The following is a 15,175-nucleotide window of genomic DNA, read 5'->3' as shown; positions in this document are numbered from 1 at the left end:
TAGTGAGTTCTGCACTGGGTTTTTGTCATTTTTTGGGGGACATGTGAGTACCAGCATAATATCATTTACTATTCTTCATACCAAATCATCAAAGATGCCTTGGTATGAAATATCTAATACCAAAACTGCATTGCAGTAGTGATTTGACTATTCCTGCTTCTAGTAGTGGTTGGTAGGTTTTTAAAAGTATTTTCTTCTGAGCATTCCAAGGGCTCATCACTTTGCTGGGTCACCTATGTAAGTTGTATGCCAGGCCTTACCTCTACTGACAGGTGGTAGTTTCAGCATGACTTCAGTGCTGGAACTTTGAAAAATTAATCCTCAAAGTTGATCAGTTTTCTAGACAATTGATGTTTCTGTTGACTATTGCAGTGATTTGAATCCTACTTAATGTAAGTTGTTTTTGCTGAACAAAATCAACTTTTAAACAACAAAATAAAAATAAAATATCACTGCACTGTATATTAGTCTGTAATTGTATATAAAAGAAAAGGTCTTTTAAAATAAATGCACAAAGTAAATTCACTGTCTTGTCAAATGTCTTGTCTAACACCACATAATCTCATAATCCTGGCTTTATATGGCCTTTTGAAAACTAGGTGGGCTACCAGCAAGAAAATAGCTTCTCCACTTGATCATTGATTTAGACTAAAAGTGGAAGGAGCAGCCATGTAGAACAAATGGTATTTTAAACTAAAACTAGCATGAGTTAAAGGTTAAGTATTTTTTGATAGTCTTTTGATGTGAGTAAGCAAAGGTTAAATTTATTTTTTAATGAATAAAACAAATCTTCATAATACCCTTCCTGCAGCTGAGAAATATGGCAAAAACAGCTTTCTGAGGATAGTCTCTTTTTCAAGAGTTGTTTCTTTTTCAGACATTTGCAGTATGGAAGTTGAGTATTACTTCACACTTTTTCAGAACTCAAAGCTATATGCAAGCAGCATAGTTACTTAAAGCCTAACCATTTTCTAGTTTCATTTTAAGAGCTTCTCATGTTGTAAACTATTTGGTCCAAGGACTATTTTGCTAAGTCTCAGTGAAATGCCCCTGAATAAGAAATAAGTAGTATACCAATAAAAGTATAGTTACTAAATCTATGGATAAGACTTTCGGGTAAAGTGTGACTGACCTGATTTACTGCAGATGTATTCCTTATAAAGAAGGCAGCCTTGCATCCACTAGACAATTCACAATTCTGACTTTAAATGTGTTCTTACAATGCCGAAATGCTGTCCTTGCCTGCTTTCTATTCTGAAACTACTGGAAGACTCTGGGAAATGATAGGAATGGTGGCTGAGCTTACCACATAGGGTGTTCACTCTCACTTGTAAGAAACAGGTAAATGTGAAAAATGCCAGCAACTTTCATCATTGTATTCTTATCTGTAAATTTTGATTTATTAAATGATGAATATATTCTAAAGATTAAACTGCATGGCTGAACACATCTAGGTTAGTTGACTGGAATCTCCAGGCTAGTGGAGTACAAAAGTTGAAGGAATGTGGCGTATAGCATATTGAAATAGACTGATGAAAAGCTGCATTGTGGTAGGTTTTCTTCCAAAGGCTTCCCCACATACACAAGTGGGGAGTTAATCTATGAATTTAAATGTGAAATGAATGTGAAGTAACAACAGTTCTGTTGATATCAGTTGGAAAATCAACATAATGAAAATATTTACTTATAATGTATGAAGAAATTCAAGATTGATTGTTCTAATATATTTTGCAGATACACCATCTATTTTCTTAAAATACTGTTTCAAAAAGTCAAGGAATCCTGATTTTACAACTTGCCTTTAATTTCTGAAAATGGATCTAGTCTTGATTTGACTTCTTTACATAGGTAATAAAGACTTCTCACACAACCTCTGACTATTCAGAAGTACAGAACTGGACTATAACTAAAGCCTAATTTAAAAAACACAAAGAAAAACTAGAACACTTAATACAGATTAGCATATTCTGTCAAATGGGTAGAGAGAAGAAAAAGGGAGCCAGAGGCAGGAAGATAACCTGAGTTAAAAAAAAAAAAAAAGTAAACTATATTTTCATGCAAATTTAAAAAGACAACTTTATCAACAAAACTGTGGCCTTTAATCTAGAAGATATAAAGGTTTAAAAGTTTTGCCTTTTTAAGAAAAGTTTAAACTGTCTATTAGAATGCAAACTACTCTGATAGAAATGCTTTTTTAATTGTTATTCCTTAAAGTATGTATATTGTGTTGTGATTTTTATGAAGTGCTTAACTGGGAGTTTTAAAGCTTAAGGGATTTAGGTACTGAATTGGTCTAAATTGTGAAAAGTCACCTTTTTATGGTTATGAGTTTATACAAGAGTTTTTTTTCTCTTGTGAAGCACAAAGCTTTGAAGCCAGGAAAAGGAAAAGAGGTGAACTGAAAAGCCTCTATTTTAAGTTAGTTTTTAATATTTGAAAAAATGACACTTGGAGAATTTTTTCTAAAAATTTTTAAAAATCTTTCAGTCTTCCTTCTCAAAGGTTTTCATTACAGTAATTGAATGGATCAGACATTTAGAATGAAATTAAGATGCTTCACAAACTGATTTTTTTTTTTAATGTGGACAATAAAAAATAGCAGCTGAGTTTCCTTATAAAGCCATTGCAAAATTGTTTTTGTGTTCTCAAATTTTGCCTGCACTAGTGAGGGCAATATTTGCTATAAATATCAGTGGCAATCTGCTTTCCTCAAAAGTAAAGTACCACGGGCAATCATTTTAAAACAGAAGTGAAACAGGTAAGATCCTTTGCGCTAGTTTGCTTGTGTTGTGTGTAGGGAAGAGTCGATCATTTTGGCCAGTAGTGTCTGTTGTTGCTCTGCCTTTCCTGAGGATACCGCGGTGCTACCATTCCCTCTTCTTCCAGCTCTGCTACCTGAGAAAGTAAGAGCATCAATCATTCCTCAGTCCTTTCTGTGTTTAAAGTTCAATATTAATATACAGTATCAGCTTTTCCATACATTGTATAGCTCTTAAGTTGCATCTCAGGGGTGTTGGGGTTTTTGTTTGTTTTTGAGTCTCGGGTAAATAAAACAGATGCTGTTGCAAAAGTCTTGTTTGCTGTGTCCCTAATAACAAGATCTTAGTGCCCAAGATGTCCTTTTGTAACCTTCCAATGCATCTTTGACATAGTAATCTTCTTACTGTTCCTTTTGTAGGACACACTCAAAGGTCTTCTGTCTTAAACTTTCTCTTTGAGTGTTCGGTGAGGGCTATCTTAATCAGAAACAAGTGTAGTAGGTCCTGAACAGCATCCTGTGAAACATACCTCATCTTTGGGGAGCTGTCCAGTGACTTTTTAACTTCGTGTTATGCCTAAGGCCATCTACTGTCTCTGGTAAGGGCTGGAAGTGTTTTGACAGGAATAGCTAAAGAAGCTTAGCACCAACCTCCGAATCCCAGGTAGTACCCATCTGGACAGTCAGCTCGGTAGGGTGTTACCCGCCTGGTGAGTAAGAGATCTGTCTGTCCTTTCTGTCATCCCAGTTATAAAGCTGTTTGCTGTGCTTGCTCTGAAAAAGAGTTTCACCTGTCACTTGCTTGTTTTGGGGACTGGAGTGGAGGTAGGAGAGATGTCTGAGGAGATGTGGTCCTGCCCTAACAGACTCTGCTGGCCAGCATAATTCAGTGATAAGCCTGCTATAAGTGAAATGTATATTTCCATACCTTTGTAAAGAACACATAGTAAGTTTTGAAGGCCCATATGTTCTTATTTTGCCTTACTTTCCATCTTGGGCTTTCTTCTGTATTCCTGGGGAATGGGTAAGTATGCTTTTTTCTTCTCCTAAGAGCAACTGATAAACTCATTGAAAAATGTGATCTATTTAAGTAGAATGTGAGTGGACAGACTGAAATGTTCTGGCCAACCCCAGCTAGTATATGACAAATCTTAGAAGGGCTGGATGAGACATTCACCTGGTACTCAACAAAAGTATGTCAGTATTTCATGCTAGAAATCCTGGAAGTCTAGACTAACAGAGGATAGTGGGTTTGGGGGGAGGATTTGGTTTTGGTTTTATTTTGTTTTTTATCCAAGTGCACTTTTTTAAACTGCAAGTGTTTGCTTTTGCTCTGCTTTTGCAGAAAAGTCAAGAAAGTATCTCCATCCTTAAGATCCTTAAACTGTAAATCCTAGGCGCTTCTTCATTTTAGCCTCATATTTGTATAGCTTAATTCTAAGATCAAATGTAGTAGTTAAGTCATAAATACACAACTGACTTGTCAATGTGCAACTGACTTGCCCAATACTTTCTTACATGCAAATAATGCTTTTATAATACAAAGCATGGAATAAAATACTGCTAGTTTTAATGTACTATATTTAATAAACCATTTGCAGAAAATTTCCTTGCAGTGTCACTGAACTGAATCACCCTATTATTCTTCTCCAAATAAACTCCCAAAGTGATGCTATTATGTAAAATGATGGGAGGGAGTTGTTTCCTTTTTTTTTAAAGCCTTTCTCATCTTCCTTCATTCCTAATCAAACTATACATGTCCTTAGAATTTTCTTAGCAGAAATAATTGGTTAAGTGTTTACTTGCTATAAGTTTTCACTTTTATTGCAATATAATGTGATTAAAATATTGGTTGCAAAAAAATGAGGTATGTGTTGCCAAGGACAGTGTATGAATTTGGTGTAGTGTCTTTTAATGATGCCATGACAACAAGGGTTGCCATGATACTGATTAACAAAAAGCTAGTACTGGCTTACTTGCTATTTTGAAAACTCTTTAAGTACAGGGGAAAAAAAGAAAATAGACCAAATTCTAGCTACCAAAGCTGTTTTAAGGAAGTCTATTTTTTCAGATTTAAAAAGATAAACAACGTCTCAGTATACTGAAAATTTTCTTAAGAAATGGAAAAACAGAGTTGGCATAAAATTTCCTTTAAAAGCTTTATCAGTCACTTAAATGTATCCGTTAATTTAAGAGTGTTTTTATTAGCTCTTGCTAGCTTTTTCTAAAATAATTACCGTTCATCCCAGTAGGGAAAACATTATAGACGTTTCTCCCTCTCTTTTTTTATCCTGAAATTCCAAAACAAATTATTTCTTGTGTTAAGTTTCTAATAATTGTTCAAGAGTGAGCTATTACATAGACAATCTAAAAATCAAGATTTTTCTGGTGCTTATATTGCCGCTTTCTTTCAAGCAACTCTTGTGAGCCAAGTAAATAAAATTAAAGGTTGATAAGAGTAATTGCCTCGTTAGATACTGGAAGGATGTTCAATTTAAGTGCTAAAGTTCGCAGAGCAGCGGAAAATAGCTGAAAGCAGTGCCAAAGACATAATGGGCACTAGTGCTGTTTTGCTATGTCTTTCTATCAAAAACATATTTAGCTGTTCTATGTAGGTGGTTAGCAGTGTTGGGTATATGAGTTTTTTTTGTGTTGTTTTCTCTAGACCTACGGATTTCCATCAGGATGGAAACCATATTATAGGATTTTGCTAGACCATTTAATAAAAAATGATTTTGACTGTGGCTGGACTATAAGACTGTACGCTATGGAAACTGCAGCTTTTATTTTGTAGTAGCATATTTTTGAAAGTACAAGACTTCAAAATGCAGGGTTTTTTTGAAAACATCGGTGCTATATACTTTAAAAAGTCAATGAATGAAAATAGAAATGCTAATTTCTTAGGAGTTTATTGTACATTTTAGTTGTAAAATCTCTTGTCAAAGATGCATCTTGAAAGCATAGATGTCGAAGTCTAAGAACTGAGAAGGACCTGAGAGAGACTCTGCTTACAGTCATCAGTCTCCTTTGAACCAATTGCTGCATATATTTTAGGACTCTGGCTGTTCTTTCTAATGCTTTACTGCAGCACTACTCAATGGCTTTACACCTGTTTACCTGGAGTTTTTTAGAATTTTCTGTATTCAACACCATTTTTAACATAGCAAGACCTACTTTTGTCTAATGTTACAAATCCACCTTGTAGGGTTTAATGACTTTAGAAAATTTTGGAGTTACATCTCTCATGTGTATTTCTTCTGAGTAAAATTACTTCCATTTTTGCCTCCTCTCCTACTCTTACCACTTTCATGCCTGTTTGTATAGCTCAGAAAGGAGACATTGCTACTGAAGAAAATGTGGCTTTCATAAATAACCATAAGGCAAGAATTCCTGCAGAGTTTATGCCAACTGCTGATAACACCTCACCTTATGTAACGTCAGTGGGGCAGCTGAATGATACCCTAACTGATCTGGGCAGATAATTGTATTTGTTGCCTTTGCCAGAGCACATAAGACAGTCGGTGTTTGTGTTCATTTAATGCTTTTGTGCCGGTCGCACCGGTGGTCTGTGTCAGTTGTGAGAGGACAGACAGCTGAGTTAGCACCAAGTTGGAGGTATGTTCAGGTGATACCGATGCTGAAACTCGTTGCCACTTTGAACAATATACCTGATCTGCCTTCTGTGTGATGTAGCAATAGTGTTTTCTGCTACTGGAAATCATGGAGCGAGATTGCTTTGCTGTCAAACCTTGGCCTGTTTTTTGCCACCAAGGAGATGTGTAGTTTCTAATTCCTCCTCATAAAACGGAGCTGAGATGTGATGGCTTCCAGAAGCTGTCAAAGGCAGTACTGGCTTGTAAGAGGCTTTAACAATTGAAAAAACCTCTATGGCAAATATTTTCAGAACTCCATTGAATTTTTGTTTTAAAAGGTGTTTAAATTTCACTTATGTCTACAGTGCATTTATACAGCCAAATAAAGGAAGAAATATAGCTAAGGCAATTTCTCTACTTGCAGCAGCAGGCACTCCTTGTGGCCACCAACAGATAGAATCTATACACTGCTATTAAAGGAAATACATTTTTGTTCATTTTATGCCCATACATCTGATGAAAATAGCATCTAACCTGTATGTACATTGCCTTATGAAAGCTTCCTTGAGACTGCACTAAAAAGCAGTGATACTGATTTGATCATATGCAAGGTTAATCTTAAGTGTTGTTGAAGGAATTGTGTGAAACATGACTGTATGTTTTGATTTAGTTTGTTTTTACTCTTGGTAGTGACCTCTGCCAGATTTGACCCAAATATGCCCATGTTAGAGTGGGGTTGCTGGGAAGAGAGGTGGCGCAGGGGTATGATGGGCAAGCGCGCACAAAGATAGGTTAATCTTGGACTGCTTTCCAAAGCTGCGATTGTAAGGGTTAGATGATTTCAACCCAGTTCATTGCTGCGTGGCTGTTTTGCACAGTCTGTGCTGCTAACTGGGAAGTCTGAGTCTGGATCAGGTTCAGATCTGAATGCTAACCGTTTCCATGTATGCAGTATTGACATTGAAGATGGCAGTAACACATTTCAATTTAAGATTGCCTGATTTCAATTAGCTTCATTCCAATGCTGATTTTTCTGACCTAGGCGACAGAGCTCCTGATAACATTTAGTACTTCGTCAGAACATGATGGAAACAATGTAATTCACATTGATGCTGAAAATCAGATTACTGGTACATGAGAGTTGATGGTCTTCTAAGTTGATGACCTTGGAGGTGGAAATGTTTGTTACTCAAACATTACTCTGAATCTTCTGAAGATCAAAGAGATGACACAACTGCTCACATTTCATAAAATGAAATTTTAATAAAAGGTTTTGGATCCAGGTGTTGGGATATTGGAGAAACTGCTTTCTAGTTTGTGTGATTATTCCTACCACCACCCTCCAAGAGCTCTCTATCTTCGTTATCACCTTTTTCTTGAAGGAGATGGGGTTTAGGCAGATGATGCAGAGTGGAACTTAAAACCAGTATTGAGTCTTGTATCTACAATGGAAGTAAAAGTGGGACTGAAGTACTTCTAATGTGAGCACGGGGAAACAGCAGTTTATAAGACCAATTTCAAAATGAGGACTAGACCTAGTGATTGTAGTGCTTGATTCTGTCTGTTCGTTATGGCTTAGTAGCTTTGTACACAATTGGAATTTAAGTCTTCTCGTCCATCTTGCATTTATTCATCATCTCAAACTAACAGTCATCTGTAAACCCAGTTAGTTAATTCAAGGTAGACACTTAAAAAGACAAGGCTTTTAGTCATTCTGGGAGGAGACAGGGAAGCTATTTATGAAAAATACAAGCTATCTTGTTTATAGTAGAATTTGCACCACAAGTAAGATGAGTCTGTACGCATTTTCCCCATAGTCAAAAGACTGGTCTAAGTATATAGACTTGTGTAGCAAAAAGACTGGTCTAAGTATATAGACTTGTGGAGCATATGTATGGCAGGTGGTTCCACATTGATAGTATCATTCGTTGCATGTCTTGGAAGCTGTGAAATGCATGATGCAAAATAATCCCAACTTTCTACTTGTAAAAAGATTCCTATGGAAAGTAGGGTCTTATTAGACAAGGTACAAGAGTATTTTCTTCGTAAGTCATAATCTGATTTCAAGAGAATTTCATAGGTAGGTTTTCAGTTGCTTTAGCTATGTACTCTATCTTTTCTTTTCACAAGTGGGACCACTTCCATTTTAAGCAGACTTTCAGCTATGACAAAACAATATTTTTTTCTAATGGGAAAGTGGAAGTAGGGCGGTGGAGGGAGAGTTTGCTGTTAGAAGGTGTTAATGTAGCAGGAGAAGCTGTGAACAGCATGGTGGTTAGATCTTCTGAATGGGTCTAAACATCAAGGTGGGGGATATGATGGCAATGTGGAAAAACGATCGTTAGTCTGTCATTTAAACTGGTCTTGGCAAACATTTGTTAAAATAAACAGCATCTGAAATGTTTGGGCCAATGGTAAATCAGGTCAGACAAAAGAAATACCAGCCAACTGACACAGCAGTGCCTTGCCCAACTGTGTGTCATGTAATCGGCACTCAGTGGCTGGGAGCGAGGCTGATGCCAACAGGCTTACTCAGCAAATTTGATTTTGTTTTGGATGAGCAGAATCCGTAGCTGTAAGGCTATTATTGCTTGTTAATGTTTAGAAAGCAAAGGCTTCCATTTAAGAAACATGTAAAATAAGAAAGTAAGTGCTTGTGCTGTTTTGGTGCTGAAGGTAGGTGAGTGGTCATAAAACAACGTGTCTGGAACCACGGCAGCATGGGTGCTCAGAAGAGAGCAGCGTCCGGCTGAGTGCTTGTCCAAAGCACTCTGACAGCTTCCTAGTCACCGTGTTATACCACTTTTTTTATACGTAAGACTTTACAGAAGATGCAGAGCTGAGGCTCTAAGCCAAAGCCTTGATGTAGGTTTGTCAACTCTGAATACATGCTTTTTCCTGCTAGCTTCCTTTCTCTGTTTCTCCTACAGAGCATGCTTTCCTTGTGGCTGTTCTTACATTTTGAAGAGCTTGTTTTCAGCTAGAGTAAATGACAGAATTTAAACCCTGCTGAAAGAAGATATGTAGGAAACGTCTAAGATATCTCAGGCCTTTTTTTTTTCAGTTTTAGGAGGTATCATCTAGCTTTTTTCTTTGTGAATGAGACCTAGAAATTAGCTTTATTATGTCTGCCAAAATGTTATTTCTGATGCAATTTGAAACTTCAGAACTTTGCTATCAGAGGTGAAAGTGGAATAGCAGACTCCTATGTTTTGTTTTTGGTTTGTTTTAGAATTTGTTTGGTGGTAATGGTGGAGGTTCCCCATTTTGGACTAATTACTTCTTCCAGGAGTTCACAAAGGTACTTCAGTCATCTAATCAAACACCTTGACTCATGTGGTTGGAGAGCTCCGGTCTGCTTCAGGGCAGAAGGGCAGTTGCCTGGGGGTGGCTGGGGTTGCGCGACAGTCGCCCCAGGGTGTTGCACTCCACAGCGCTAAGTGTTGCAACCACAGAAAGTGTGATCTTGAACTGGCCGTAGTATCCAGTGGTGGAAGAATTTCCTGCTTGACTTCCTGTAGATAAATGTTTTTTTTATATTGTGAGACAAGAAGGGACAGAAGAAAAACTGACAGTAAATACTGATTTTTGTGGCTACTTAGATTAAATTGCATGAACTTCTTGGAAACATTTTTTTTTTCATGAATTCTTTTCACTGTAAACAATATTTGCTCTGACTTTCTGTAGATCTTTTAGCTATTCAGTACTATTCAGTATTAGCACCACACTCTAACCTACTGGCACTATTCAGTAATAAAACTGAGTTTTATTAATCTGGCATAATTAGATTGTTTGTTACCTGAGGGTTGTGAATCTGGCCTGGACAGGAAATTTCTCATTAGCAACTGCTATTCACAAACAGACACTCAGTGCAGTGTAATTGTGGTTCCTGATGCCTTTTTTTCTCCTTGTCAGCACTACTTGTATCACAGATCTTTTGTCTTCTCCAGCCACAGAAACAATAAATGTTTCAAATATTTAGTAAACATATAATGCAGCAATGGAATACAAAGAAATGTCAGTTGGGTGTAACCAGATTTTTGCTTTTGAGAGTACAAATAACTAACCTCATGCTTGAATGCATTATTTTTGTGATAGTGTTTTCTTGGATGGTATGATAAACATTAATTCAACTCAGCAGTTGTTTTCAACTGGTATTTCCCTTTGAAGCTTACTGCTTCTCTTTCAGACTTGGAGGCTTGTGTGCTTGAAGCTTCTCTCCTCTATTTTTTTGTTCAACTCGGTTGGTCTGGTGAGATACTATCAAATGTTAAGAAACTACATTTTGGGATCAGATGTGCTTTGATTAGCCTCCAGTATGTGTTTGTGGGTTTCTGTTTACTTGGTTGGTTTTTGTTTTCTGGGGTTTTTTTTTGACCCAAGAGGCTGTTTTTAACCAGTAGCAACAAGCCTCTGGTTGTGGGTCGCACAGAGCTCCCCAGGATAATTCATCTGTTTGTCTTTTGAGACAGTCTTTCCAAGGACTCCCAGGCTTTGTGTATTCTGTAGAGTGCAGATGATGGCTGTTTCCCTGCCCTACCTGCTGTGGGACCAGGAACCCACCTACACACTATATTGCCAAAAGACCTCTGCCATCATCTGGGCAGAGCCCTGTGTGTGGGACTTGTGCATGGGTAATTCTGATCCTGTTTTACTCTGGTCTCAAGTGGATGCATACCCGTTAGATGGCAGATGCCTTCGTTTTGGCTGTGAAATAGATGCAGTTCTGGTCAAGCTGTGTGCTTGTGCATGTTGTCTCTAGCCAGCCAATTCTAATGTTCGTGCTCCATAGGTGAGGACTGCCTGTATCCTTTTTTCTTTTTCAATAGACACATTATGGGGAGGGAGGTTTTAGTATATATTACACATTTAAATGCATCTGTAAAAGCCTATTTGTCCCAATTTTGCCAACCTAAATCATTACTCTGTCCCCAAAGCGGGATTCCGGAAGATTTGTCCACATCTGAAGTTTGTAAGAAGAGGTTAGTCTACTGTCTCCATAGGCGATATATTTCAAAACTGAAGTCTATACACAAGATTTGTTTTCTGATGAGCTTGATGGAATTACCTTTGTTTATTTAATGTTCCATTTGCTGGAAACGTGTTACTACAATTTTCAGATATATTTTCTGTGTTGTCTGATCCACTTTGGGTTTGTGAGCATCTGCTATCTTTCCTTTCCCCCTTTACCTTTGCCTGGTGCTGCCCAGTACTCCTAGTAGCATTTATGGTTGCATAGATTGAGTATAATTGAGCCTTCGATGGATTTAAAGCCCAAGGGGACCATTATAATTATCTAGTTTCATTATGGAGGCTGCAGAATTTCTCCGAGGGCTAGAGGGTGTGAATGGCCATGCTGGTTCAGGCTAATGCTGCCTCTAACCAAGCGTTTGAGCTTCAGTAAATGGCAAAAGTGAGTAGACAGCGAAGAGCAGGAACAGTGAGTCAGATACACTTTTTCCAGGCTCAGAGCACTTTCTGCTCAGGGGAGTTCTTGAGCTTTTGCAGTTTATATAGTTTGTTTTAGTATAATACTTAGTAGTTCAGTGGAATAAAAAAATGGAGTATTTAGCTTTTGTTTGTTTTTGTTTTAATATTATGGAGGTCGATTCAAAAAGGGATTAGATTAATTCAAAGGCAATGGGCCTGTAAACAAGTACTGAATTGCCCTGGAACAATCTGGTGCAGCCACTGCGGATGCTGGTCTGGCCTCCTACACAGCATCTCTTGCTGCCACGCTGCACATGGAACGGGCTATCCAGACCCTTGGCCCAGCCCTGTAAGGCATTTATGTCCCTAGTAACGCACAGAGAAACTCTTAGAGAAACTTGTCCAGTCTGTCCTTGTTTCCACATCAGCTTGTGTCTGCACTGTTTTGGCAGGGAGCTCCACAGGTCTGTTACACGATCAACCACGACTGTTTTGAATCTGGCTTTTGCTTGTTCTATTTAATCATCCTGAGGTTTGGTTTAGTGGTTTTTTTTTTTTTTTTTTTTTTTTTTTTTTTCCCCTATTGAAAAAGACAGTGGAGAGGAACAAGTGCTTGCTATCTTCATGCCTCATGATTTTGTAGCTTCTGGCATACCCCTGTAAGTCACCTCTTCTCCAGGGCCCCAGCCTCCACTATGGTTGCTTCCACGGACTGTTGCGTACCTGCAGTGTTTTCTCTATTAAAGTTCAAAACTCTGACCTCTAGCATACTTTTAGATCAAGGTATGTCTTTTTAAAATTGCCTCCACTATTAGTGTGTGTAGGTGTATGTATGTGCTGAATTCTAGCTGCACTTCGAACCAGCCTCCTGACAGCTATCTGCCTTTGTCTGTTATGCCTGTGGGTCCTCGTTAAAATCACTGCGTGTACCTGTAAATGAAGATATGTTCACAACTGAGTTTCTCTTGAGTAAATTGTGTAGATGGAGCTTTCTTGACCTGTTGCTATGTAAATTAGGTTTTCCTAAACTCATATGAGTCCTGTAAAAGATGCAGGCTTTCAAGAGCTTCTCACCCCCACTGCAGGAGGAAAAGAGCATGCTGTGCCTATGATTGAAAGATAATATTTTGGCCTTTATCCGCTTCCTGAGTCAAGGTTTTCCTTGACCATGATAAGCCAGTTTGAGTCAAAAGAATCACATAATATTTGACATTTAGGGAAGTAAAGCCTTAAGTACAGCGGTCCTCAAAAAACTTGCTTTTGGTGACTGCAAGTCCCCAAAATGTACCTTTGTACTTAATAAATGCAGTATTATTTGTATGTAGCCCCTCACCCATGCACTAGATGGTAGCGTTATACTGTAGTGACAAGTCATGTTGTGCTTTGTTGACCCTTCAGAAAAATTTACGTTCTTCTAGTCTAAATAATAATGCCTTGTAACCAGAACAACAACTCAGATTTGAAACTGCTCTTGGTAGCATTGAATCACTTTGCACTGTACTGTAATCGTATTGCCTTTTTTGCTCTTGCGGTCACGGACAGCACAGTTAGCATTGCCATTGCTTTTTGCTCTACGGGGAAATGAGTCAGCTTGTATGAGATCCTCTTTTTCTTTCTCATAAGCTAGACTTTCCTGAATTTGAAAGCTTTTTATTGCAGCATGTAATGCAGCACTCCAGTGCATGTGAAACTTTAATTCCACACAGGGGCACCTCTCCTGTAACAAAGCAGAAGAACTTGTGGCTTAACCTGGTCCATGGGTACAGCAAGGGCTACTGAAAAGGGGTGGCAGGGGCTCACACAACAGAGCACGGGGATCGCGTTGTATATCACCTCAGAGGCTGAGTGTGTGTGAATTTTTCTGGATCAGGCCTAGTTCCACAAAGTTGTTTGTGTTCACCTTCTCTGAGTTCATCAGGGCCGACCTGCCTAAAGGCAGGCCTTTGTAGATCCAGGCTTATGTAATAAAGATGCTTAAGATTTTATTGACACTGGAATTAAAAGATAGTCAAAATTGGACAACACTTGCCAAAAATCTTTTCTGAATTCTCTGAATAGATTTAGATGGTGTTGAATTTGTGTTAACTGAATAAATAGCTAAATAAGCAATCCAAATCTGCTTCAGCTGATACTGTTTTTGAATGTATGTAACTATCAAAATTGTAATTGATGAAATGCCCTAACGAAATGGGGTAAAAATGGTTTAATTGTGGAAAATTAGTGTATTGGTGTAGAATTCCTAGAATGTTTGAATTATTTGTGCTTGACTTTGGGGAGAAATTAATTTTATGTAAGCGATGCATGTCACAAGTAATCTGTTGGTAAATGCTAATACAGTTTTCTTTTTAAACAATTTCTGTGGTCTACGCAGGCCCAGCTTCCATATGGCCTAGACTTCCATGCAGCTGAATGCTGTCAAAGTGTTTTTTCATGTCAGTTTTGCAAGTTAATATGCTTTTTTTAATGTAGTTTCTCCTTTACCTTTTCAGAAAATCAAGATGGTCTTCATCATGTAGTACACGAACGTTTGGGGGAATTGCTGCGTGTTTTAAAAGCGGTGATAAACAAACATCAGGCTTTAAACTCTGTTGACATTCTTAGTGCTGCAGGAACAGTTATTGCAAAAGTAAAAGGTAAGGAAATAACTGCTTTTTAAATTCTGGGAAAATTTGAATTAGTTACTTGATGCTGACTCTTGTTTGGAACTATGGATAGGATTCCATGTATACAGAAGAAGCAAGTTTTTTAATAGCTTTTTTTAAAATGCTCAATTTTGTTTAAAAATACTTCCTCTAAGTGAAATGTTTATTCTAATCTATTCCTAACCTGCTTAAACTATTCCTAACCTGGTTATTGGAAGATAGCTGCACAACTACCTGGGATTACAAAAACAGAAGCCTTTGATCTTGATTTTTTTTTTCTTTTCTTGTATATTGCTGAATGAAATGAAGACATTTGAATTAAAAGATTTTTGGCAAACCCAAGGTTAAATTCTGTGAATGTATAGAGATTGTGTTGAATTTGTATCAAGTGAAGAAATATCTGAATGGCGTAATATTTGTGAATTCCTCAGAGATCATCAGCATCTTGAAGGTGTCAGACAACAAAAACAAAATAAAACCAACTTAGGAGACATATGATAATAGTTTCTATTACTGTCCTTTGCTGCTGCAGTTCTTGGACAGCCTTTCAGAAGAATACAAATAGTGAAGCATACAATCATTCCAGCCCCGTAAGCTGTAGCTGTTTTTCCTATGTGTAACCTTGAACTGTAGTACTCCTTATTCTGGAAAAAGTCCAATGTATTAAAGTGGAACCAGTACTGTTTTTTTCTACATGGCATTGAAAATGCTTTGAGTAGGGTTAGATCTTCACCTCTTACCCTTGTTAAATC

At 37.7% G+C, this 15,175-nt stretch overlaps 1 protein-coding gene across 3 annotated transcripts in view; it reads left to right on the top strand.

The window, feature by feature from the left end:
• The window catches only part of ARHGAP29 (Rho GTPase activating protein 29), a 55,173-nt gene that overhangs the window by 12,879 nt on the left and 27,119 nt on the right, over nt 1-15,175 (top strand). For all 3 annotated transcript variants that reach the window (XM_062581169.1, XM_062581168.1, XM_062581167.1), the window contains exon 2: nt 14,271-14,414. In XM_062581169.1, the coding sequence (XP_062437153.1) occupies nt 14,271-14,414 (144 nt within the window). The remainder of the gene's footprint in view (nt 1-14,270; nt 14,415-15,175) is intronic.

This window comes from Rhea pennata, chromosome 8, assembly GCF_028389875.1.
Source record: "Rhea pennata isolate bPtePen1 chromosome 8, bPtePen1.pri, whole genome shotgun sequence".
NCBI lineage: Eukaryota > Metazoa > Chordata > Aves > Rheiformes > Rheidae > Rhea > Rhea pennata.
This window is presented reverse-complemented; position numbering and strand designations above follow the sequence as displayed.